Genomic DNA, 23,210 nt, shown 5'->3' with positions numbered 1-23,210 from the left:
TGGGCCCGTGAGCCATGGCCACTGAGCCTGCACGTCCGGAGCCTGTGCTCCGTAACGGGAGAGGCCACAACAGTGAGAGGCCCATGTACCGCAAAAAAAAAAAAAAAAAAAAAAAAAAAAGTGATCCAGATTCCTGGGAATTCTTCTAGAAAGGTTGTCTGGGAGGGTTACTAGTTTAGGTTTCAGTTAATTTTCTTTTCTAAATATTATAAAATACATCTTATAGTATTAATTTAACATCTTAATAAGTGGACTTTTCATATGGAAGTGATTTTAGCTTCTGATATAATAATGAGAAAGGAGACCATGAAGTTGCATGATTATACCTATGTAAAAAACAACCATCAAAGGAAAAAAGCCCTTCTCAGTAAACGAGTAGATTGCCCTCTCCTCCCCTCGCAGCTTTTGAGAGGAGTATATTCACGAATTTGGTTCTGTTTTCTTTGCTGAAGTTGGTCCGATGAGATGAACCCACCACAGGTCATTCGGACCCTGCTTCCCCTTCTCCTGGAGTCGAGCACTGAGAGTGTCGCTGAGATCAGTAGCAACTCTCTGGAGCGCATCCTGGGCCCTGCAGAGTCTGATGAGTTCTTGGCTCGCGTTTATGAGAAACTAATCACTGGCTGTTACAACATTCTGGCTAATCATGCAGATCCCAATAGGTGAGCCTGATTGGGGAGGAGCCTCCGGTTCCTGTGACCTCCTGCTACCATCAATGCAATGTACCAACACTGGCTTCTTTATGTTGTTAATGATTAGATTATGATTGTGCTTTTTAACAGAAAGTTCTATACTTGTGTGCATTTTGTGTTCTTGTGGACACGCATGAAATGTTACTTGGAATCTTCTTTTGTGATTAATTCTTAGGAATAAAACATGCTGTACTAGATGTGATGAAGTGTACAAAGGAGCATGATAAAATTTCTAATATTTTTGTAGCCATGCTTCTGAGATAGGTGTCCTGTGGAATTAGGTGGTCTCATAGCATTGTTTGACCTTGATAGTGTAGGCCATGTTGATGTAGGAGAGTCTTACAGAACAGGTGAATAATTTACAGTTTTATCCCACTGAGAACTGTACAAATAAAGGGTTCCAGGTATTGGAATTTCCTGCCTTTTTGTTGTTGAGGAATCCGGGTTTTCATCAGGGGCCGCCTTTTCTTTTTCTCTCCCTCCCCACTTCTCTTTCGTCCCCCCTCCCCCCTTCAGTCTTTCCCTCCCTTCCTTCCTCTTTCTAACAGTTTGAAATAACAGCAGTGATTCTTGGAACTCTTAAGCCATCGACTACATCAGTTATCTCAGATTTTAGGAATTTTTAAATTTTATTTCAGTTTGATTCCTCAAAAATTTATTGAGCACCTACTGTATGCCAGGGTTTATGCTAAGCTTTGACAAAACAAAATTGAATATTGCCCTCAAAAGGTGTAGCCGTAAACAGACTTTGGATTTTTAAAGGTCAGGATTAGGAGGACATTGAAACAGCCTTGTTTCTGGTAGTTAATTTTTCTTTTGGATTTTCAGTGGACTGGATGAATCCATCTTAGAGGAATGTCTCCAATATTTGGAAAAGCAACTGGAAAGCAGCCAGGCTCGTAAAGCTATGGAGGACTTTTTCTCTGACAGGTGAGCTATGTTTTGTTCTCCTCAGTGAACATTTTTGAGTATCTCCTGGAAGTAGGGACCTGTCTATGTTGACTTGGGTGTTCTTTCTCAGGGAATACAAAAGCCTGCTTAGGTGTTTGTACCTCTGGGAGGACTTCGGTTAACTGCTGGCTCCTTGAGGTTATTGGTGGAGGGGGTTGATTTCATGAACACCTGGCATTGTTGACTCACAAATGACCAGTTCCCCTAGAGGGGATGAGATTGTGAAGAAATAGAAATGGATGCCTTTTATGTGAAGCTTAATGTGATTCTTCCATTTTTACCCTCCTGCCTTTCAGTGGAGAACTTGTGCAGATCATGATGGCAACAGCCAATGAGAACCTCTCTGCTAAATTCTGTAACCGAGTTTTGAAATTCTTCACCAAACTCTTCCAGCTGAGTGAGTGACAGCTTTTAGTAATCTTGTTAAGGGAACTTTGATGTCCAGCTAATGACTGTGCCTATCTGCTGCCCAAGTATAACTATGGCATGAAAATGCTAACATGTGGAGAGAATCCCTCAGAGATACTTCGGAAGGAAGTCAAAAACTTCCTTGGAGCCTTTCCCCCTTTCCTTGCTCACAGTCTGCGCCTTCCTTCCTTTCCCCCTGCCTTCCTTCACTGACCTTCGCCTCTCGGTCTGTCTCCAGCTGAGAAGAGCCCTAACCCGAGCCTTCTGCATCTCTGTGGTTCCCTGGCACAGCTGGCTTGCGTAGAGCCTGTGCGTCTCCAGGCCTGGCTCACCCGCATGACTGCATCGCCCCCCAAAGATTCCGATCAGCTGGATGTGATCCAGGAGAACAGGCAGCTGCTACAGTTGTTGACCACGTACATTGTTCGGGAAAACAGGTAGGGCACCTGCATTTATTTCACATGTTCTAACGGCCCCAGAGACAAGGTGAGATCACTGCCGCTGTCTTTCTTTCAGGAATCAGTCGTGAGCATTTTCAGTGACTCCATAGCTCCCTCTCAGTAGACTCAGGGAATCTAGTGGCTCTCCTTGATTTTTCCCATGGAAAAACTTTTGCAGCGACTTGGCATGTCATTTGTAACGGGGATGAATGTTCTGTGCTCTAGTAGGCCAAGTCCACAACTGGGCTTAGTGTGTATAGTCATGCATTTAATGTTTAAATTTAAACTCCGTAACTACTCTTATAAGTTTAGAAGTGTACAGTCAGATTCCTGTTGATTGCTTACCAACTTGCTATTTCTTCTCTATCAGCCAAGTCGGGGAAGGTGTGTGTGCTGTGCTGTTGGGCACCCTGATCCCCATGGCAACAGAGATGCTGGCCAACGGTGATGGGACTGGTTTCCCTGAACTCATGGTTGTGATGGCTACCCTGGCCAGTGCAGGTCAAGGTGCTGGCCATCTTCAGCTTCATAATGCTGCTGTGGACTGGCTGAGTAGATGGTAAGAGGGTGAAATTGGAGGAACGCATCTGTATGTTACAACATTCCTCTTAGAGAAAAGGGGGATAATTAATTACAGGCTATTTTCTGTAGCTCAGAGTGAGTATAAAAGAAATTTGAATCTCTACCTTTTTATTGGGGATTGAGGGAGTAGCCAGTAACTGTTCAGTTTAGATTTAATCTTCATTATTTTATTAGTAGGATTTTCTGTTCATTATTCCTGGGAGAAGTCTCGGGGAAAGTGTACCACCTGCCACTGATAGGAACAGAGCCCCCAACTTCTGATTACCCACATAATTTTCTAAGAATGCCTTTCGTTCAGTGTCCACAAATGGATGCGAGATACGTGAAGATGCTTCCTTTCTTTGATTCCTTAGATGATTTTGTGTTCCCCCCTCTTTTTTTTTCCTTTGGGACAGCAAGAAATACCTGTCACAGAAGAATGTGGTTGAAAAACTGAATGCCAACGTAATGCACGGAAAGGTAAGGCAAGTGAGGGGTGGCAGCAGTCGGGGAGTGGCCAGGTGGAGGTCTCCTTCCTGTCGGTTTCTGTCTCTGGCTGGCCTACAGAGGGTAAGGCCTATAATCTCAAAGGCCTAGAAGTGTGTCATTGCTAACTGCATGCCCTTAGGCCTCTTCTCGGTGGCAAGAAGTGATAGGAAGGAAAGATTTTGGTAAACAGACATCCAACAGAGTCCTTCTTAAAACGGTGAATTCCTGCTATTTTTAGGTATTGGCATCTCTGGGAAATTGTCCCCTGCTCCTGCATTGGAACTGTGTGCTCTGAGTGTTATACGGAGTTACGGTCTGCCTCCTCAGCTCCAGTCCAGATGCTAGAATTGTTTACTTTACCTGAAGGTTCAGGTCACTGTGCTGAGGAAAAGGGTGGAAACTGGCAGAAATCTTGCATTCAGGCATTTTCTCCCCCCACCCAACCCATGAAGCTGACATACTGGCTAAGAGCAGATAACTGGCCTCTGACCCACCACAGCACCATTCATCTCTCCCTGCTTTCTTGCTGATCTTTATCCTTTCCACACTGAACTGTTAAAGAGTGCAGAGTGAAGGACCTTAGAAATCTGAGGCTTTGATGCCAGACTTTTGGGTTTCTTTAGGCAAGCACGAACTATCTGTAGTGATTTGCTGGAAAAATTTTCCCTTGATCTCTGAAGCTATTCCTCCCCTCCTTCATTAATTAAAAACCCAGTAATTTAAACATCTTTCACTAATGGTTACAAAAATGGTAACAGCAGGAAAAAAGCCAATGAGAGCTTATTCATACTTTTAACATAGCCTTATTTCTTTTTTCTTGAGGTGTAATTGACATAGAATATTATATTAGTTTCAGATGTACAACATAATGATTTGATATTTGTTTTTATTGCAGAATGATCACAGTAAGTCTAGTTAATATCCATCACCATACGTAGTTAACAAAATTTGTTTTTCCTTGCAATGAGGACTGTTAAGACCTACTCTCTTCATAACTTTCAGATATGCATGCAATAGTATTTATTAACTCTAGTCACTATGTTTGACATTACATCCCCATGACTTATTTATTTTATAACTGGAAGTTTGTACCTTTTGACCCCCATCACCCATTTCGCCCACCCTCCTACCCCCTGCCTCTGGCACCACCAGTCTGTTCTTTGTATCAATCTATTTTTTTCTTGAATGATTTTTGTCTCCATTTTAACTTTTTTTTTCTTGATTTCCATTGTACTTCATTTTATAAAAATTTTTAAAGAGTTGTCTTTGTGCTTAAGAAACAATGAATCACACTGATTAAGTACAGTTTATTGACCAACTACATGTAGTCATAGTGCTAAGAGCTGAGGAAATAGATAATTAAAACATGTTGTTTTTCTTCCCTGCTTTTATACTATTCCTTTGATATTGAGCTTTATTGGAAAAAGCTTGAGAAAACACAGTTTACATAATAATCGAATATGGAGAACTGAAGTTTCCATGGTGTGGTGGTCTTCTCTTACAGCATGTGATAGTCCTGGAGTGCACCTGCCATATTATGTCTTACTTGGCTGATGTCACCAATGCCCTGAGCCAGAGTAATGGTCAAGGCCCAAGTCACCTCTCAGTGGATGGGGAAGAGCGGGCCATTGAAGTGGACTCAGACTGGGTGGAGGAGCTGGCAGTGGAAGAGGAAGACTCCCAGGCTGAGGATTCAGTAAGTAGAGTAACCACCACGGTCATGGCTGATTGGCACTTGCAGAGCTCACACTAACAATCCTTTGGCCCTCCCTCTAGCCCCTGTGAGCTTCAGAACTCTTCCCAGCCCTTGCTGCTTTCTCACAGCTTACATGACTAATGCCAGACTGATTTTCCAGGCCTGCAGAGCAAGCTGTAGGGCTCTAATCTCCTAGGGGAAGGACCGTTTAATAAGCACATGCCTTCCTCCATCTAGAGGCACTTGTCCTACAGTTCCTTGGTTTTTGCATCCAAAATGGAGTTTCAAAGATGAGTTCTTCATGGGGATGGTGTGAGCTCCCTTGTAGAGAAAGCATAAGATTTATTTTTTTCTTAGCCACAAAACCTTAAGGTCTCACCTGAAATTGCAGCATATTTATAGCCTGCAAGCTATCTTCAATTGGAGTAGGTTTCTACTGGTCATTTATGCGTCAGTGGTTTACTCTCCGTAGGGTGTGTTTTGTTTTGTTTTGTTTTGTTTTTTGCGATACGCGGGCCTCTCACTGTCATGGCCTCTCCTGTTGCGGAGCACAGGCTCTGGACGCACAGGCTCAGCGGCCATGGCTCATGGGCCCAGCCACTCCGCGGCATGTAGGATCTTCCCGGACCGGGGCACGAACCCGTGTCCCCTTCATCGGCAGGCGGACTCTCAACCACTGCGCCACCAGGGAAGCCCCCGCAGGGTGTGTTTTTATGGGTCCCTGTGTAGAAGGATGTATTTCTGATTAAAACTATTTATTATCTTTGAAGGATGAAGATTCTCTTTGCAATAAATTGTGCACTTTTACCATCACTCAGAAAGAATTCATGAACCAGCATTGGTAAGAGTAGTTTTTCGTTTCAGGTGAGGGTTTGCTGGGCCTTGATTGTTGGGACTTCTGGGCTCATTGGCTGGTTCTCATTCTTCGTAGGTACCACTGTCACACCTGCAAAATGGTTGATGGGGTGGGTGTGTGCACAGTATGTGCCAAGGTGTGCCACAAGGATCATGAGATTTCCTATGCCAAGTATGGATCCTTCTTCTGTGACTGTGGAGCCAAGGAAGATGGCAGCTGTCTGGTGAGAGATTGGAGCATTCTCTTGGCTATAAAGGGTGACTTGTTGGTGACACAAATGCTTAAGCCAGACTGGGCAATTCCCATGTCACCTTCATGGTGGCCTGGGTCAAGGACTAAGTTCTGGTTGTCACTGATTAGCTATATAGTCATGGCCTACGCACTTCACTTAGAATATTAGAACTTGCAGTGTCCTTAGAGATCTTGCAGTTTTTTCAGAGACCCCCTCCACAATTTCAAGACCTATTGCTCTAAGTGGGTAAAGTATCAGACATTAGGTGAATACAGTGAAGATCAGAATTCAGGCTTTTGGATAATCTTTAAATGGTTAGCCAGTGTCTCCTTTGGGTCAGATTTTCCTTCAGCATCTTAGGCAGTATTTCATCTATGCTCGTGGCAAGACTTGGGGCCTCTGACGTTTTCTGTCCCTAGGCTCTAGTGAAGCGAACTCCCAGCAGCGGCATGAGCTCCACCATGAAGGAGTCAGCATTTCAGAGTGAACCCAGAGTTTCAGAGAGTCTCGTGCGCCACACCAGCACTTCCCCGGCTGACAAGGCCAAAGTCACCATCAGTGACGGAAAGGTTGCTGATGAAGAGAAGCCCAAGAAGAGCAGCCTGTGCCGCACAGTGGAGGGCTGCCGGGAGGAGCTGCAGAACCAGGTGGGCTCTGGCGGCGTCCAGCACGGGGGCCAGAGCACGGAGCCTCGCCAGCTGGGCCACGAGCGATCAGCGCACCAGGCTCTCCTTACGACCCCACTAGTGGGCATGGGGTTGTTTTCTCCTCTCTCTAAATTTGCTGATTTCCACAGTGGAATATGAATAGTGTGTGTTGTTAGTCACTGCTTCATAAGGAAGAATTTATGACTGAGGAGTGTTTGGGAAATTTGTGGGAGGGTAAATTTTAGTTGTGTAACACTCTAGAGCACACTTTCTTGGTCAGGCTTCCTCATCTGAAGCACAGAATACAGAAGATGATTTGAGCGATTATTTTCTCAGTTTTCCTAAGGATGGTACATAACTAGAGGCATTCTAGATGCATTGGGGAGAAGTTAACTAATTACACATGGTGGGTGCGTTCAAGCAGTAGGATATCGACATGGGATCCCTGGTTTAGGAAGATTGCTCTAGGTTAGTAGCACAATAGCGTATTGACTGGAATCAAATCCAGTGTTATTGGAGAGAGTGAGATGAGGGCTAGAATATCAAACTGAAGTGAGGAAAGTGGGTTCTGGATTCTGTAGGTAGTTACTAGCAAGATTGTGGTGATGAGTATGACCCATTATTTTTCTCTTTTTTTTTTTCACTTGTGTATTTGGATTTTTCTCAGGCCAATTTCTCCTTCGCTCCTCTCGTGTTAGACATGCTCAATTTCCTCATGGATGCCATTCAGACCAACTTTCAGCAGGCTTCAGCTGTGGGGAGCAGCAGCCGGGCCCAGCAGGCCCTCCGGGAGCTGCACACAGTGGACAAGGTGGTTGAGATGACAGACCAGCTGATGGTGAGTGTGTCCGGGTCTGGGAGTTATGTGCAGGTGGGAACCAGCACGTTGACTGAGATGCCAAAGTGTGCTAGATACTCTGAGGAGTATCCTTAGAACAGTCAACCCCTGGCCATTCAGAACTTAGAATTTAAGATACCGTGACATCCAGTGTGAAAATCAGCATGTGAGGTGTGTCTTCCAGAGAAGGGAATCCAGAGGTCATTCGGACAAACCCAGTGAGTAAGTCTCCGTTTTAGTTCACATAAATATGTGGATCCCTGGATATGAGGAACGACATTTGGGGGAAATTATAATAGTTAGAAATTTCTTCTGTATGTAAAATAGAAGACCTCCTTATTGTATCTTCTCCCCTAAGGTTCACCTTGTTTACAAAAATAATGCTTGTCCTCTTTGGCTTATAGCCAAAGTTTACCTTTAGGTAATCTTCCTTTAATTCCTCCTATGACTTGGGTTGTAAATTGTAAGTCATTATCCACTTTACACCTGCTGCTTAGCACTGACTGAAGGACACCTGGCGTGGTCTGCCTGGAGTCTTCAGCAGCTGTGTAAAGTAGTAGAAAGTAAAGTGTCAGCATTTCCGGAAGGGAAGTGTGAAAATGAGTGAGGTACACAAATAGATCTCACAAGGTGACTGCTTTTAAGGGAAACATAATCACTTGGTAATACACACACATATATTCTGGTATTTTATTAAAAATCAGTCACAGTTGGGAATTCCCTGGTGGCCCAGTGGTTAGGACTTGGCGCTTTCACTATTGTGGCCTGGGTTCAATCCCTGGGCAGGGAACTAAGATCCTGCAAGCCATGTGGCGCAGCCAAAAAAAAAACAAAACAGGCGTTTTAACATTTTTTAAAAGTGAATACTTTGTATTAGTTTAGCTTTATGCAGCATTCACTGCATTGTTCTTATTGGACTGACAATAATTTTGATGAATTTACCTAGCTGTCTATGGATTAGAGATTGGAATCTATTGCTTTAATTAATTAATTAATTAATTTTTGGCTGCGTTGTGTCTTCGTTCCTGTGCTCAGGCTTTCTCTAGTTGCGGCGAGCGGGGACTACTCTTCGTTGTGGTGCGCGGGCTTCTCATCGCAGTGGCTTCTCTTGTTGCAGAGCTCGGGCTCTAGGCGCACGGGCTTCAGTGGTTGTGGCGTGCGGGCTTTAGTAGTTGTGGCTCGTGGAGTCTAGAGTGCAGGCTCAGTAGTTGTGGCGCATGGACCTAGTTGCTCCGAGGCACGTGGGATCTTCCCGGACCAGGGCTCAAACCCGTGTCCCCTGCATGGCAGGCAGATTCTTAACCACTGCGCCACCAGGGAAGCCCAGTCCCATTGCTTTTGAATAACTAAATTGTGCAGTGTCTCAGTCACATGAATAGCATGTGTATGAATCCACTTGATCTTTTTTGCCTTATTACTGCCTTCTCTCTCTGCTTCCCTCTTTGCCAGGTTCCCACATTAGGTTCCCAGGAAGGTGCCTTTGAGAATGTTCGGATGAATTACAGCGGAGACCAGGGCCAGACTATTCGACAGCTAATCAGCGCCCATGTGCTCAGGAGGGTGGCTATGTGTGTGCTCTCCTCCCCTCATGGGCGCCGCCAGCATTTGGCTGTCAGCCATGAGAAAGGCAAGGTGGGTCCTCCACTTCCTTCCCTTTCATTTGAGGTCATGTTTGTCTTAGGTGCTGAGCAAAACAAATAGATGACTACACTCAGATTGGCCCTCAGGGAAAAAGTCTGTTGGGTTCCAGCGAAGCTTCAGGGACAGAGCTCAAGAAACTTTTCTACTTGAACCCTGAGTTACTTTATTAGACTTAGGACCAGTGTGACTAGAACAGAGAGTCTAAATAGTTAATTCCCACTCTATTGTGGGAACCCCTAGGCGAAGGCAGCGACTGATGGTTTCCTAGGACACCGTGGCTCCCAGTCTTTCCCATTTTGGCCACTGAGGACACAAGTGGGGAGAGAAGAGTCTTCATAGGAAGGCTCAGTGATCCTTAGTTAGTTCTTTCCTGCCCTCCCAGCCCTCTAAGGGCGCTGGGAAGTTTATCGTGTTTTATAGAACCAGGAGAGGTTGGAGGAGAGTATCCTAACTTACACTTTTCTATATTCTGACTTCTTCATTATCAGTAAAGTTGTTTTAGTCACACCTTAAGTGAAAAACAAACTAGAGGTTAAAATAGCTCTAAAATCTTTTCAAAAACATTCTCAGAGAAAATGAGAAGGGACAGTAGTATATGGGAATTGTTTAAATAGTTCGTGAACTGATTATACAAAGAGAAGGTGGTTTCTTTTGTCATCTCTAGAAGGAGGAAATGAAAGGCATTCCATTCTTTTAACCAGGGGATGTATGACTGATATTGGTCTTGGAGTTTCCTAAGAGACTTGCCCACAAAAAAAGCCTCCAAATCAGTAGCTCTAGTGAAGGAACGTTTTTTTTATTGCTCTGTGTTCTCTGAGAGGATGTGGGTTAAGAATAAATTAGTAATTATTCCTTTGCAGATCACTGTCCTGCAGCTCTCAGCTCTCCTGAAGCAAGCAGATTCCAGCAAAAGGAAGCTGACTCTGACCCGCCTGGCTTCTGCCCCAGTCCCCTTTACTGTGCTCAGCCTCACGGGGAATCCATGCAAGGAGGACTACCTTGCTGTTTGTGGGCTGAAGGTAACAATCCTGATCCAGGTTTGGTTCTGTTAATATGGACCCCAGTCACCTTCTCTCCCCTGTTTTCAGCACCACTTTCTCTTATTCATTGTTGAGATCAGAACTTAAAAGCCATTGGGAACACAAAAGAAATCTCTGAATTTCTTCCAGATCTTCCAGATTTCTTTTGTATTGGAAATAATCTTTGTGTGTTCTTGACACTTAAACATGTTACTAGACAGTCTGAGTACTGTCTGGAGGCAGGGAATATTAGGGAAGAAAAAGGCAGCGTTAGAACTCTGAAATTAATGAGGCTACTTTCCAAATCAGTTTTTAACCATTCTCTTCCTTCAACCATGTCCAGGACTGCCACGTGCTGACCTTCAGTAGCTCAGGCTCTGTGTCGGATCATTTGGTTTTGCACCCCCAGTTGGCAACAGGGAACTTCATCATCAAAGCCGTGTGGTTACCTGGTTCACAGACTGAGCTAGCGATCGTCACTGCAGATTTTGTCAAGGTATCGTTACAGCCCTTTGATGGTCTCATCCTAGGATGGTTTTGCTTTTAAATCCAAAATGCCTGACCTCCGTTATATGTGCTAGCGTCTCTTAGAATTTAAAAATGAAAAAGTCTAACAGTTTGTTGCCTTTTGTTACGTTGTTGAGCAGGAGCTATCTGTGTGCAGGTAGCAGAAAATTGATTCTGGGTCAACACCCCCTGTGTCCAGTTCACAGCTGTTAATTACTGTACTTGGTATAGAATTTGTTGACGTGTATCTCTCCTCTGCTCATTCCCGAGAGGCAGTGAAAAGACACTTTATCATCTTGTGCTCATTGACTAGCACTTACAGGTGCTTGCTGAGTGGAGATTGAGTGCTCATTCCTCACTGATTGCAGCTCTGTGGGTTCAGCAGGATAGTTTGGGCATGGGACTGAAATGGATCTCCCTTATTTGATCTTTCTTCCTTCCATTCTGCAGATTTATGACCTGTCCGTTGATGCCTTGAGTCCAACCTTCTACTTTCTCCTGCCCAGCTCAAAGATAAGAGATGTTACCTTCCTCTTCAATGAAGAGGGAAAGAACATCATTGTTATAATGTCTTCGGCTGGGTACATCTATACCCAGCTCATGGAAGAGACCAGCAGTGCCCAGCAGGGACCCTTCTATGTTACTAATGTGCTGGAAATAAACCACGAGGACCTGAAGGTTAGAACACATGGCACTGTTCCCTTCTATGCCAGGTTTAATTAGCCTAGCACGGCTTCTGTTGTTCGTTTCTCTTTTTTCTTCTAACTTTTATCTAATAGCAAAAACTTCAGTCCTTTAGGACTAAACTTGAAGTTCCTTTATTCTCTTGGTATTTTTAAGGTTTCCTGCGGGGATCTCATACTTCAAGAATGAGACCCCATAATCATGGTGTAAAATGAATGACCAGCCAGAGCAGAAGCTGGTGCCCCAGGCAGCATGAGAAGTTAATGCGGATGTTGTGTCTCTGTTGTGACAGGACAGTAACAGCCAGGTGGCAGGTGGCGGTGTGTCTGTCTACTACTCGCACGTGTTGCAGATGCTGTTCTTCAGCTACTGTCAGGGCAGGTCGTTTGCAGCCACCATCAGTAGGACGACGCTGGAGGTGTTGCAACTCTTCTCCATCAACATCAAGAGGTGGGGATGAGCACTTAAAGGTGCACTTCCGCAGCGCCCATGTGCAGCAGGAGAGCTCCGCCCCTCGCAAGGGCTCGCTCTTCCCTGCTTGGTGTCTTTAAATCAAGCGGTGTCCAGTGTTGGTAGGTTGGGAGGCCTGCATGGTTTGTCTCCCACCGTGGAGACCCCAAGCTGTAACAGGTAGTTTGGGGAGCCACTGTCACTCAGAAGGAAAAGCTAGGGTCAGGGTAGCAAATGTGATTTTAATTTGATTACTGAGTTTTGAGAAGAGAATGTAAGTTTCTCCTAGACACTAGTGCTGCTAAGATACCCTTTAAGTTTCCCTCCTGGGGGGTCAATCAGTAAATAGAACATGGTGTCAGCAGATGGAGCGAGCTTGGAGCTTGGGGAGGTGGAGGCTGCCATCAGACTTCTAGGTGACAGGGGTGTGTGAGGTAGTGAGTGTTTTATTCAAGGAGGAGGCAGCAAAGTTTTAGGGTCTCTTCGCCTCTTTATTATCTGCCACTGAAAAGCACTTTCTCTCTGGCCTGTATTTTGTGAATTACCCGGTTTGAGATGAAATAAAATGGATACCATTCATACGTAGCTTGATGTGCTTGGAAATTCTTAAGAGGACAACGGGTCATCAGCCTTTGGCAGCTCCGTGGCCCTATGCAGTTGACAGCCTTACGCACATAGGGCCACCTCTTCCCTCAGACAGTGGAACCCAGCAGCTGACTGAGATCCTAAACCAGGACTCCTGCTGGGGGCGCACATTGGGGTGTATGAGAGTATTTATGTGGCTTGGAATAAGACTGAGACTCGTGGGTAATTTGAGTCCTTGGGTGGGTATATTGCTCTGAGAGTCCAGTGGTTCGTGAGGATGGCCTTTAGGTCAAGAAAAGAACTGTTAGATGGTGATTGACACCCTAACTGTGGCCACTTTTGTCGTCTGTAGTTCCAATGGTGGCAGTAAGACGTCTCCTGCCCTTTGCCAGTGGTCTGAGGTGATGAACCACCCTGGCTTGGTGTGTTGTGTCCAGCAAACTACAGGAGTGCCCCTGGTAGTGATGGTGAAACCAGACACTTTCCTCATCCAGGAGATTAAGACTCTTCCTGCCAAAGCAAAGGTCAGTGCCCCGTTCTCCCATCACTTGAATAGACTGTGAACCTGCTCTCTTTTTATATTTGTATGTCATGTCACTTTGCCAGCTCTTTCAACGGAGGCCTATAGAAGAATTTTCTCCTAGACGCCTTTTCTTTGGCAGCCTCAGCACCCCCTCAGTTGGCCATGAATCCAGTTGCTTCTCTGCCTCTTTCTGTAGGTTCTGGTCTATAGGTGCGGGAACCACCACTCCTCTGTCCCCTCCTCCTAGATCCAGGACATGGTCGCCATCAGGCACACAGCCTGCAATGAGCAGCAGCGGACAACGATGATCTTGCTGTGTGAGGATGGCAGCCTGCGCATCTACATGGCCAACGTGGAGAACACCTCCTACTGGCTTCAGCCCTCCCTGCAGCCCAGCAGTGTCATCAGCATAATGAAGCCCGTTCGAAAGCGCAAAGCAGCTACCATCAGTAAGGCCCCTCCTTAGAAGGCTGGTAGGGGTCGGGGACTTAGAGTAGACCGTTGTAGATAGCCATGAAGCGACGGGGACTGTCCTGCTTGTGCGGCTCATAAAGGAAGAGACTGTGCTAGCTAGTTTCTCAGAAGCAGAGTCAAGGTTCCTGAGGCCACTCAACGTTCTGTGCACCTGTTGGCTGTCCACGTCAGGCAGCAGTTCCTAGGTGCCCAGGAAAGAATTCTCTCTTGGACCTGGTTTGAGATGGTTTTCTCTGGGTTTAAAAAAAATGGCTTCCGTGATGTGGTGTGCAGGATGGAACTGATTGAGGGGTAGATCCTTTGGCTGGTTTATTCTCGCCGACGGGTGTAGAAGCCATCATAGGTGTCTGAGCTGGAAGTCTTTGCTCCTGAGTGATGGAGGAGGACTCTTCAGGGAGTGAAAGCTTGAGTTTAGGAGTGAGTGACTCGGGCTGAGCAAAGATCTTTACAGGATTCACCCCACTATCTCGAATTCGTTCTAGAGTCTATGTTTGAGATAATCATGCAGCTTATCCTCCTATAAAGAAATAGTTTCCTTTGTTTATTTTCAATAAACCAGCTCTGAGAGAGCTTGTTGTTACTAAGTGTACCCAATACTGACATCAGATTTCTTCGCCCCGCTAGGTTGTGTTGTGGCTGGGGATGATGACTGTTGGACAGCTGACCACGTGTAGGCCTCATACTGATGCAAACCTTATAATGCCGAGTTGGCCTAGAAAGATTAGGGAGCGTACGCGTGAGCTTAGGAGCACAGAGGTGGTAGCGATCGCACTGATGTTGCTCCGTGGCAATCTGATGCTCTTCTCCACAGCAACTCGCACGTCTAGCCAAGTGACCTTCCCCATTGACTTCTTTGAACACAACCAGCAGCTGACAGATGTGGAGTTTGGTGGTAATGACCTCCTGCAGGTCTACAACGCACAACAGATAAAGCACCGGCTGAATTCCACTGGCATGTATGTGGCCAACACCAAGGTGAGGACTGACTGCACCGTGCTGGGTTCATTCGCTGGGTAGAAGGACTCGAGGACACATTTAGAAGGTTTGAGGACACACCTACTCTTAGAATGCAAGACTCAACAGTCATTAACCCTTGATTCTAGTTTCATGGTCCCTAGAATTAATGAATATTCTCACTTCCATGCCAAAGGGCTCCTATTCCCATGTTTTCAGTAGGGTTACTGTGCACAGGACAGCAGGAGGTGGTTAATGCTGGGGAGAAAGAAGCCTGAAACTGAAGAGTCTACCCCCTGCTTCTGTTTTCCCATCCTTGGAGGAAAAGAAGTCAGTGCTGAGGAGTTAAAAATGATAAAGGTCTTTTGTAGGATCATACGTTGTGTCACTGTCACAGGAAGGATCGAAAGTTTGCCCTTCAGAACTTGCAATAATTGTGTGATGTGTGCCTCTTCTCCCTCCAGCCTGGTGGCTTCACCATTGAGATCAGTAACAATAACAGCACTATGGTGATGACAGGCATGCGGGTCCAGATTGGGACCCAGGCAATTGAACGGGCCCCATCATATATTGAGATCTTTGGCAGAACCATGCAGCTTAATCTGAGTCGCTCACGCTGGTTTGACTTCCCCTTCACCAGAGAAGAAGCCCTGCAGGCCGATAAGAAGCTGAATCTCTTCAGTGAGTCCCCAGCCCCTGGCATAGACTGTATCCTTCTCATTATGAATTCTGACTGGGTGGCCACTTCTCTGTGGCTTTCCAGTATTCTAGGAACCCTCTGCTTTACTGATAGCTCTGTGGTCTCTGCCATCATGAAACTTTGAGCTTCGTTTGAGATATAAAGGAAACAAGATTACAGGAAAGGGTTATACTCCGAGAATGGGAGGGGTAAAGACTGGATAAAACTCTGCTTCAGGGCTCACTTCTGTAGGGTTGGGTAGCCTTGCCGATGGGGTTGCCTGGGTGTTTAGGCAGCAAGATTAGCATGTGAAATTGCAAGGCTTTCTTAAGGCGCAGATGCAGGCCTCAGGGCACATGTCACCGAGAGATGTTTAGCAATGCCTTTAAACCCTCAGAGTACACATCCCTGAGCCTTTCATAAGGCGGGCAACTTTCCCTACCATTTACTGGCCACCTGTCTGATACTTTTCCTTCCGGAAACAGTTGCTGTTGGTATTCATTCATGATGATGATCTGTGCTTTGAACAAAAGGAGTGTTTAGAGATCCCTGGGGGTGGAGTTGGGAGATACGGTACCCTGATAGCACCAGAGGATCCCTACACCGGTGTTTGGGGACTCTTGTTCTGAGTAGGAGACTTTTGGTTCATGGAACTGTTTGTACATGTAGTCAGCATCTATACAAGAAGAAAGTGCTCCTGAAGTCTCAGGAGATAAAGTTCCTCTATGCCTGTGAAATCGATGAGGCTTGGTACTTTGTCCAAACTAGTCTGGTCTTTGCTTTGTAGGTGGTGGTGGTAACCCTTCAGAGAATGTGCTTCCTAAAAGCTTGCTCTTGCTTACTGCAGTTGGGGCCTCAGTGGATCCAGCAGGTGTCACCATGATCGATGCTGTAAAAGTCTATGGCAAGACTAAGGAGCAGTTTGGCTGGCCTGATGAGCCCCCGGAAGAATTCCCTTCTGCCTCCGTCAGCAACATCTGTCCTTCAAACCTGAGCCAGAGCAATGGCACTGGAGACAGTGACTCAGCTGCCCCTGCCACCACGAGCGGAACTGTCCTGGAGAGGTACCGGCACTGGCAGGGGCTGACTCCAGTTCTCACCGGTTCTCACTCTCCCAGCAGAGCCTGTGTCTTGAGAGAGTGAGCCTCTGAGTGTCCCAAGTCTGGCCTGTGAGTTTTTCAGGATTGCACTCAGTGTCTCCTTAGTGTGCCGACAAGGCCTGGAGGCAGCTCAGAGCCATCTGACTCCCAAGGCTCTGCCTGGACCCTTCTCTTAATAAGCTCAGGTACCCTTTGGAGTAGCCAGAGGCTGCTGACCAGAAGATGCTTAAGCCAGTATTATAGATTAGGATCTAGTCTTGCTGAAGATACAGGGACAAATCTTCCCTTTCATTCCGAGTTCATCGTCTTCTCATCTTCCTCTGCAGCAGCTACTTCATGTGGTAATAACACTGCTGGCAAGAGGCTGTCCCAGGCATCTTGTAGCAGAGTTCAGAGCCTCCTGAGGCTTCTCCCAGTAGCCTTCTTAAGCACTGCGCTTGGCTTCTTTGCGCTAGGGAGCTGCTGGTTTGCCGTGGCAGATGCGGGATGTAAGACGTTCAGTTCTTACATTATAAGTCGTAGGAATAGCCTGGCTTGGAATCACGGCCTCCTGCCAGCAGCCTCCCCACCCAACCCCTTTTCTCTCTCTTTCTTCCTCCCCCCACCCTATTCTTATATTGTTTGCTTAGGATGTATTTCCAGGTTTCTCTGAGCTTCACATTTTTTTCCTTTTTTTTCTTTTGCTTCTCCCCCAAGTTCTGAAACTGAGTCCCTAACCAAGCTGGACCGGTTAGTATGCCCTCTTTCTTTTCTCTGCACGAGCGAGTGTGTGTCAGAGAGCGGTGTAACCGATGGCGTGGCTTTGCGTTGATTCCGCTTCTGTGGAAAAGTCCTGCTTCTTTCTGTTCTGGTCGTTGCATGGCTGCAGAGCTGTCCCGTGTCAAAGTGGAGAATGTGGAGGGTTGTATGTGCGTGCTTGGTGTCGGCCGCTTCAGACTCTTAGCTTCCCCTTCCTTACCCCATCCCTCTCTGCTCCCTCTCTACAGTGGATGAGAAGCGGGGAGGGGGCGCCGGGACAGTGGAAAAGTTCTACTGTCTGAAAAGCCACCAGAGAGCTTGTTCTGTCCACCGTGGTTTTATGTCCCAGGTCTCTCTTTCCTGGCTCTTTACTGCCTTCCTCTGCCCCTTGACCTTTTTCTCTCCAGCTGCCTTCTCCACACTTTGCCCTCTCTGTCCAGAGCTTCAGCCCTCAGGATGTTGGTCTTTTTCACTGTACTGCTTTAAACCCACAGGAGTGAGCCCTTGGGAGCGTGTCACTTGGTACCCTTCAGTGGTTGGGTTTCCTGTCCTTCCCTTAGAGAAAATTGCCCAGTTTCCTAAAGGTGCTTTATAGTACCCTTTGAACGTTGGCAATTGGCGTGCACCTGAAAATACAGTTTGTTCTCTTCCCCGTACTTGGGGAACTCATACGAAGTGCCTTTGTGCATTTTCTTGGAGGTGTAAGTAAAATATAACCCCAGCTCTCCCAGTATAAGAAGATGGTTTTAACCTTTCTCTTTGTGTGTTCCCTCTGCCTACTGATCTATGGGGCACCTGAGCTTCGGGTCCCATTGCATCAAGACTGTTAAGCCCTTCTCAGGGCTCCCTGCCACAGGCAGCAGGAGGAAGCACATTTATCCTCTTTGAGGAAGAAAAGCCCTGTCTTTGAGTTATGGATTATGAACATGGCCTCAGGTTGATCTCCGAGCAGGAGCCAGGTTTCTTCTGGCCAGTAACACAAGGAAACGATATGCATGGTGCCTGTGGCAGGTCTTATTGTGCTTTGATTTTGTGTTTGGCATTCATTAGCTGTCCCCAAGGTCCTCACGACTGTAGTCTGTGCAGGCTAAAGCACCAGGCAGAGAGAAGGGATGTTGTACTCACACCAGCTTTTCTGTCTCCCTAGGCTGGTTGTGAGTTCTTTAGAAGCCCTGGAAAGCTGCTTTGCTGTTGGCCCAATCATTGAGAAGGCAAGTTACTTTTTTTGTGTGTGTGTGGTACACGGGCCTCTCACTGCTGTGGCCTCTCCCATTGCGGAGCACAGGCTCCGGACGCGCAGGCTCAGCGGCCATGGCTCACGGGCCCAGCCGCTCCGCGGCATGTGGGATCTTCCTGGACCAGGGCACGAACCCGTGTCCCCTGCATCAGCAGGCGGACTCTCAACCACTGCGCCACGAGGGAAGCCCCAAGTTACTTTTTTAAAGCACATGGGAGCTTTCTGAAGAGGCAGGAAGTCAGTGGAGTCATCAGAGGCCTCGAAGCCTTGCAGCTAAAGAACATTTATAGCATAATCTTGATTTGTAAAGATGGTCCAGAGGAGTCTTCAGCTTAAGGCCTTATGTCCTACTTTTGGGGGACCCATAGTGAGAGTGTTTTGTAGAATAGGATGAATAATTAGTGTTCTGAGTAAAGAACATTGTTCTGGGAGTCATGACCTTGGACTCTCTTTACCTGTATTGTGGGAGGATTGTAATTTCTGAAATTCTTTGTTTTGCTCCTTGCGGTCCATGGAGCTTCACCTAGTCCTGTTGGCCGAGAAGGGAGGAAGGCGTGGGGGGCAGCGTGTGGGCAGTTTATCCTGCATGGATTTGGTGGGGTTAGTGACAATCCTGCTGTCTTCTGCATCAGGAGAGAAACAAGAATGCAGCTCAGGAGCTGGCCACTCTGCTGCTGTCCCTGCCAGCACCTGCCAGTGTCCAGCAGCAGTCCAAGAGCCTTCTGGCCAGCCTGCACACCAGCCGCTCAGCCTATCACAGCCACAAGGTAATCAGGGGTGCCTTCTGTCAAGGCGTAAGTTGTGGTACTGACAGGGAATCAGGCAAGTTGGTTTTTTGGATGTAAAGCAGAGGCGTAGCAAAGTAAGGTGGGGAGAGGAGAGCGTTGAGATTAGACCCACACATCCTAAAGTTTCTCCTGAGAAATTAATAAATACCACTCAAAATGAGGACCAGCCAGTAATGGGCCACTGGTTTGCATTCATTTTGTTCTGCTACTCTAATAGGATCAGGAAGATTTAAGGAAGGGAGGAGAGGGATGCTTGAGTAGGGGTGGCTTCTCACTGAAAGAGTGGGGCGGGAAGTCACTCAGGGGTCAGGGCTGCTGGTGTTTCCACTCCTGCAGCTGTGCCACAGCCCTCAGTGAGGTGTACTTGCTTGTGATGAATTTGGTAAGTGGTTGTTGGAGAGACTGAGGGGGAAATCTGGGGAGAGCGGGTCTCACCTATAAAAGTAAGTAGCGACTGAAGGCAGTAAGTTAGGCCAGTTTCTAAAAATGGGAGAGACTGTCGACAGTTCAGATCCGTGAGGACGAAGCCGCCAGCCCGGATGCCTTGGTGCCTCCGACCCAGAGAGCTGAGAAGTGCGAGCTAACCTGCTGAACCTGTCAAGGAAAGGTGCTTTTGGAAACATAGCTTTGGTGTGAGCCTGCGAATAAATGACTTCCATAGGGAGGAGATCTGGGATGTTGTAGCTCTGGAGAATCGGCTGGTATTTCTAGTTTTCCTATCATACTTTGGTACTGATTTCATGGCTTTTGATTTTATTTTTTTAACGTTTTATTATATGAAGAAGTTGATCTGTGTTGGGCTGCTTTGAAGATTTGTTCCAGGTAGTCAATGGTAATTAACCTGTTCTCTTGAGAGGAGGTAGCCATCCTGATGATCTGTCAGTTCCCCTCTCCTCTGTGCTTTAGTACCCAGGCCTTCCTTGCTTTTGGTTCATCCTCTGTGATTCTTTTGTTGTAGGATCAGGCCTTGCTGAGCAAAGCTGTGCAGTGTCTCAACACATCCAGCAAAGAAGGCAAGGATTTGGACCCTGAGGTCTTCCAGAGACTGGTGGTCACAGCTCGCTCCATTGCCATCATGCGCCCTAACAACCTTGTCCACTTTACGGAGTCAAAGCTGCCCCAGATGGAAACAGGTGAACTTGGCCTGTATGGCCGTGGTCCTGAAATCTGCTTGCTACACCACCTTCTTTACTCTCTCATCTTCTTGTTCTCACTGGCTTCTGACTGACTTCATGCTCTGAGATAGGAATTTTACTTTCTTGTCTTTATATGTTGAAGGACTTTTGACATTAGAATTGTATCATTCTAAGTAACTACTGTTTCCAGTGCTTCCCCCTTGGATTACTCTTGAGTTTATTTAGTGCTCTGGACGTCAGATATAATCTGTCTCTGAATTTACTACCTCTTTAAGATCTTCAGGGTAAAGTTAAGCTTGTGCCCTGGTTGCTTTAAAGTAATAGGATCATGTCTTTTGCTTTTGTGCTGTACTTTTGCCAGTATTTTATTAATATCTGTAGCCTTTCTCAGTGCTTGATTCTATTTCCTCCTCTCTCCTCACATTGGCTGGGTACCAAACCTGCTTTGCTTTCATCACATAGAGCTTATTGATGCCTTTACAGTTCTGTTATTTACATATTTCCATATGCTGTCATCATCCTGTTCCTCCTCTAATACTATAATTCACGATCATTCTAGAAAATTGCACATGTTCCCCTAGCTTTTAGGAGTTGAACACTTGCACCTGAGATCTCTGAATCTGCTGTAAGCTCCTGAATGCTCCCCTCCTACTTAATTCTAACACACAATGTTTTCTGTGATATTCCTTTCCCAGACTGTTTTCTTCCTAGATGTGCCTGCTGGAGTCTAGGGATAGTTGGCATATTGACTGGGGCCCCACTTGAAACTCCCTCCCCAGGCAAGCTTCCTCGACCTGAGTTAACCTTAAAGCAAATTCAATTCCATCTGAGATTGACCGTCGTTAATAATTTTTTTTTCTCCTGCTTAGAAGGAGCGGATGAGGGGAGAGAACCTCAGAAGCAATTGGAGGGAGACTGCTGTAGTTTCATCACCCAGCTGGTGAACCACTTCTGGAAACTCCATGCATCCAAACCCAAGAATGCCTTCTTGGCACCTGCCTGCCTGCCAGGTATCATGTTAAAAGGGATACTTGATAGTGAAGCCTGATGTAAGTTGTTTCTTGGAACAGATTGAACTCTTCACCTTTAGCCTTCATCATCCATCTCTTCCAGAGTGGATATTTAGTGAATATTTAGGAAACAGAAGCCTGTGAGATCAATGTTCCTGATAGAGGAATTTAGCAGTGTAGCAGAGAAGTGGGACTTTCTTGTATCTCTCATGTCGGATTGAATACTTCACATAAAGAAGTGTGTGCGTGCGTGTGCCCTTAGTGGTGTTTATAATTGTTTTAAAAAAAGTCTTTGAGGGGACTACCCTGGTGGCGCAGTAGTTAAGAATCCGCCTGCCAGTGCAGGGGACACGGGTTTGATCCCTGGTCCAGGAAGATCCCAAATGCCACGGAGCAACTAAGCCCGTGCACCACAACTACTGAGCCTGCGCTCTAGAGCCTGCAGGCCACAACTACTGAGCCCGTGTGCCACAACTACTGAAGCCCGCACTCCTAGAGAGCATGCTTCGCGACAAGAGAAGCCACCGCAATGAGAAGCCCACTCGCCACAACTAGAGAAAGCCTGCACGCAGCAACGAGGACCCAGTGCAGCTATAAACAAACAAATAAATAAACACATAAATTTATTTATTTAAAACAAAACCCAAAAACATCATACTAGAGAATTATTTTATTTCTAAGCCACTGCTGCCTTTGGTATCTGACTTTTCACACTGTCTAAGGTTTTTAGGTGGAAGAGTAATAAGGTTCTGAATAGCAATCTAGAAAAGTAGAAGGACCCCTGTTACTCATTTGTGTTTGGACATTGCTTGGGCAGTAAACCCAAAAGGCTTGTTAGGGTCATCTTTATCACCTAAGGTTTGGAGATAGTAGGGAACATTTAGACTCTGCTCAGCTCTTCACATTTCTCTGCCCTGTCTCTTGATATCCATAGAGAGTAGACACCTATTTATTTCTGTGGTGCAGGATATTTGGAAAGGCTTTTGGAGACAGTCTGGGAGATTTAGGAGACTATTAATAAAACAAATCACAAACAATGCCTCCAGCCTACATTCTACATGTGTGTTTTGTTTGTTTGTTTTTCTGTGTGTGCTTGTCATTTTCTTGTTAGCTTGACCTTTACGTGGGCATAAGAATTTGTACTTTTGTCTTTGACTGTCAAGTAGTTAGAAGTTTTTTCACCATCTGTTTCTCCCCTTTAGGCCTAACTCATATTGAAGCTACCGTTAATGCTCTGGTAGACATTATCCATGGCTACTGTACCTGTGAGCTGGACTGTATTAATACAGCATCCAAGATATACATGCAGATGCTATTGTGCCCTGTACGTATCATTATAACCCCAGATAATCCTTATCTGAGAATGTCTGGAAAAAAATTTTTTTGTAAGTTTGCTAATTAATGAAATAAAACAGACTTAAAGGAGGGTATAATGGGAATTAAGAATTTTGCATATCAGTAAAACCTTTAACATCTTACTCATTCCATGCATGGAAAGAAAGGTTTGAAAAGGGAATGGACTTGGTTTGTTTTATTCAGTGCTGAGTCCCCAGGGAATATGCTGATGGTTGCTTCATAGTTAATGCTAAGTAAGTATTAATTAAATGAGTACCTGAACGAACATCATCAACATCTATTTCCAGTGACTCTGGCACAGAAGCTAGTGTTGGAAGTACTGACTTTAGCACAGAGCTAAGTGAGCCTGATCATCTGATGAAAAGCCAAAACCAATTTGTAGACAGCCAAAGGGACTTCAGGGCCAAATGACCTGCCAGTCTATTACTAGGAACTAAGATACAAGAATGTAGCATATGGGGCTTCTATATGCCAGGTCGGGGAAATGGGCTTAACTGTTGACCTGATTCAGCAGGTTGC

The 23,210-nt window shown here is 46.0% G+C and overlaps 1 protein-coding gene across 5 annotated transcripts in view; it reads left to right on the top strand.

The window, feature by feature from the left end:
• UBR4 (ubiquitin protein ligase E3 component n-recognin 4) overlaps nucleotides 1–23,210 on the top strand; it is a 129,802-nt gene that overhangs the window by 37,965 nt on the left and 68,627 nt on the right. For 4 of the 5 annotated variants that reach the window (XM_082612624.1, XM_082612627.1, XM_082612625.1 and 1 more), the window contains exons 29-54: nucleotides 453–662; nucleotides 1,521–1,622; nucleotides 1,940–2,040; nucleotides 2,290–2,488; nucleotides 2,862–3,050; nucleotides 3,469–3,532; nucleotides 5,046–5,237; nucleotides 6,008–6,078; nucleotides 6,169–6,316; nucleotides 6,745–6,972; nucleotides 7,640–7,810; nucleotides 9,260–9,442; nucleotides 10,312–10,470; nucleotides 10,814–10,966; nucleotides 11,428–11,655; nucleotides 11,954–12,111; nucleotides 13,049–13,220; nucleotides 13,467–13,668; nucleotides 14,505–14,668; nucleotides 15,112–15,328; nucleotides 16,114–16,390; nucleotides 18,312–18,375; nucleotides 19,034–19,168; nucleotides 20,148–20,322; nucleotides 21,195–21,335; nucleotides 22,538–22,659. In XM_082612624.1, coding sequence (XP_082468750.1) covers nucleotides 453–662; nucleotides 1,521–1,622; nucleotides 1,940–2,040; nucleotides 2,290–2,488; nucleotides 2,862–3,050; nucleotides 3,469–3,532; nucleotides 5,046–5,237; nucleotides 6,008–6,078; nucleotides 6,169–6,316; nucleotides 6,745–6,972; nucleotides 7,640–7,810; nucleotides 9,260–9,442; nucleotides 10,312–10,470; nucleotides 10,814–10,966; nucleotides 11,428–11,655; nucleotides 11,954–12,111; nucleotides 13,049–13,220; nucleotides 13,467–13,668; nucleotides 14,505–14,668; nucleotides 15,112–15,328; nucleotides 16,114–16,390; nucleotides 18,312–18,375; nucleotides 19,034–19,168; nucleotides 20,148–20,322; nucleotides 21,195–21,335; nucleotides 22,538–22,659 — 4,225 coding nt within the window. The remainder of the gene's footprint in view (nucleotides 1–452; nucleotides 663–1,520; nucleotides 1,623–1,939; nucleotides 2,041–2,289; nucleotides 2,489–2,861; nucleotides 3,051–3,468; nucleotides 3,533–5,045; nucleotides 5,238–6,007; nucleotides 6,079–6,168; nucleotides 6,317–6,744; nucleotides 6,973–7,639; nucleotides 7,811–9,259; nucleotides 9,443–10,311; nucleotides 10,471–10,813; nucleotides 10,967–11,427; nucleotides 11,656–11,953; nucleotides 12,112–13,048; nucleotides 13,221–13,466; nucleotides 13,669–14,504; nucleotides 14,669–15,111; nucleotides 15,329–16,113; nucleotides 16,391–18,311; nucleotides 18,376–19,033; nucleotides 19,169–20,147; nucleotides 20,323–21,194; nucleotides 21,336–22,537; nucleotides 22,660–23,210) is intronic. The other variant, XM_082612626.1, reaches the window with a different exon arrangement.

This window comes from Mesoplodon mirus (assembly GCF_964341445.2).
Source record: "Mesoplodon mirus genome assembly, chromosome: 3".
NCBI lineage: Eukaryota > Metazoa > Chordata > Mammalia > Artiodactyla > Ziphiidae > Mesoplodon > Mesoplodon mirus.
This window is presented reverse-complemented; position numbering and strand designations above follow the sequence as displayed.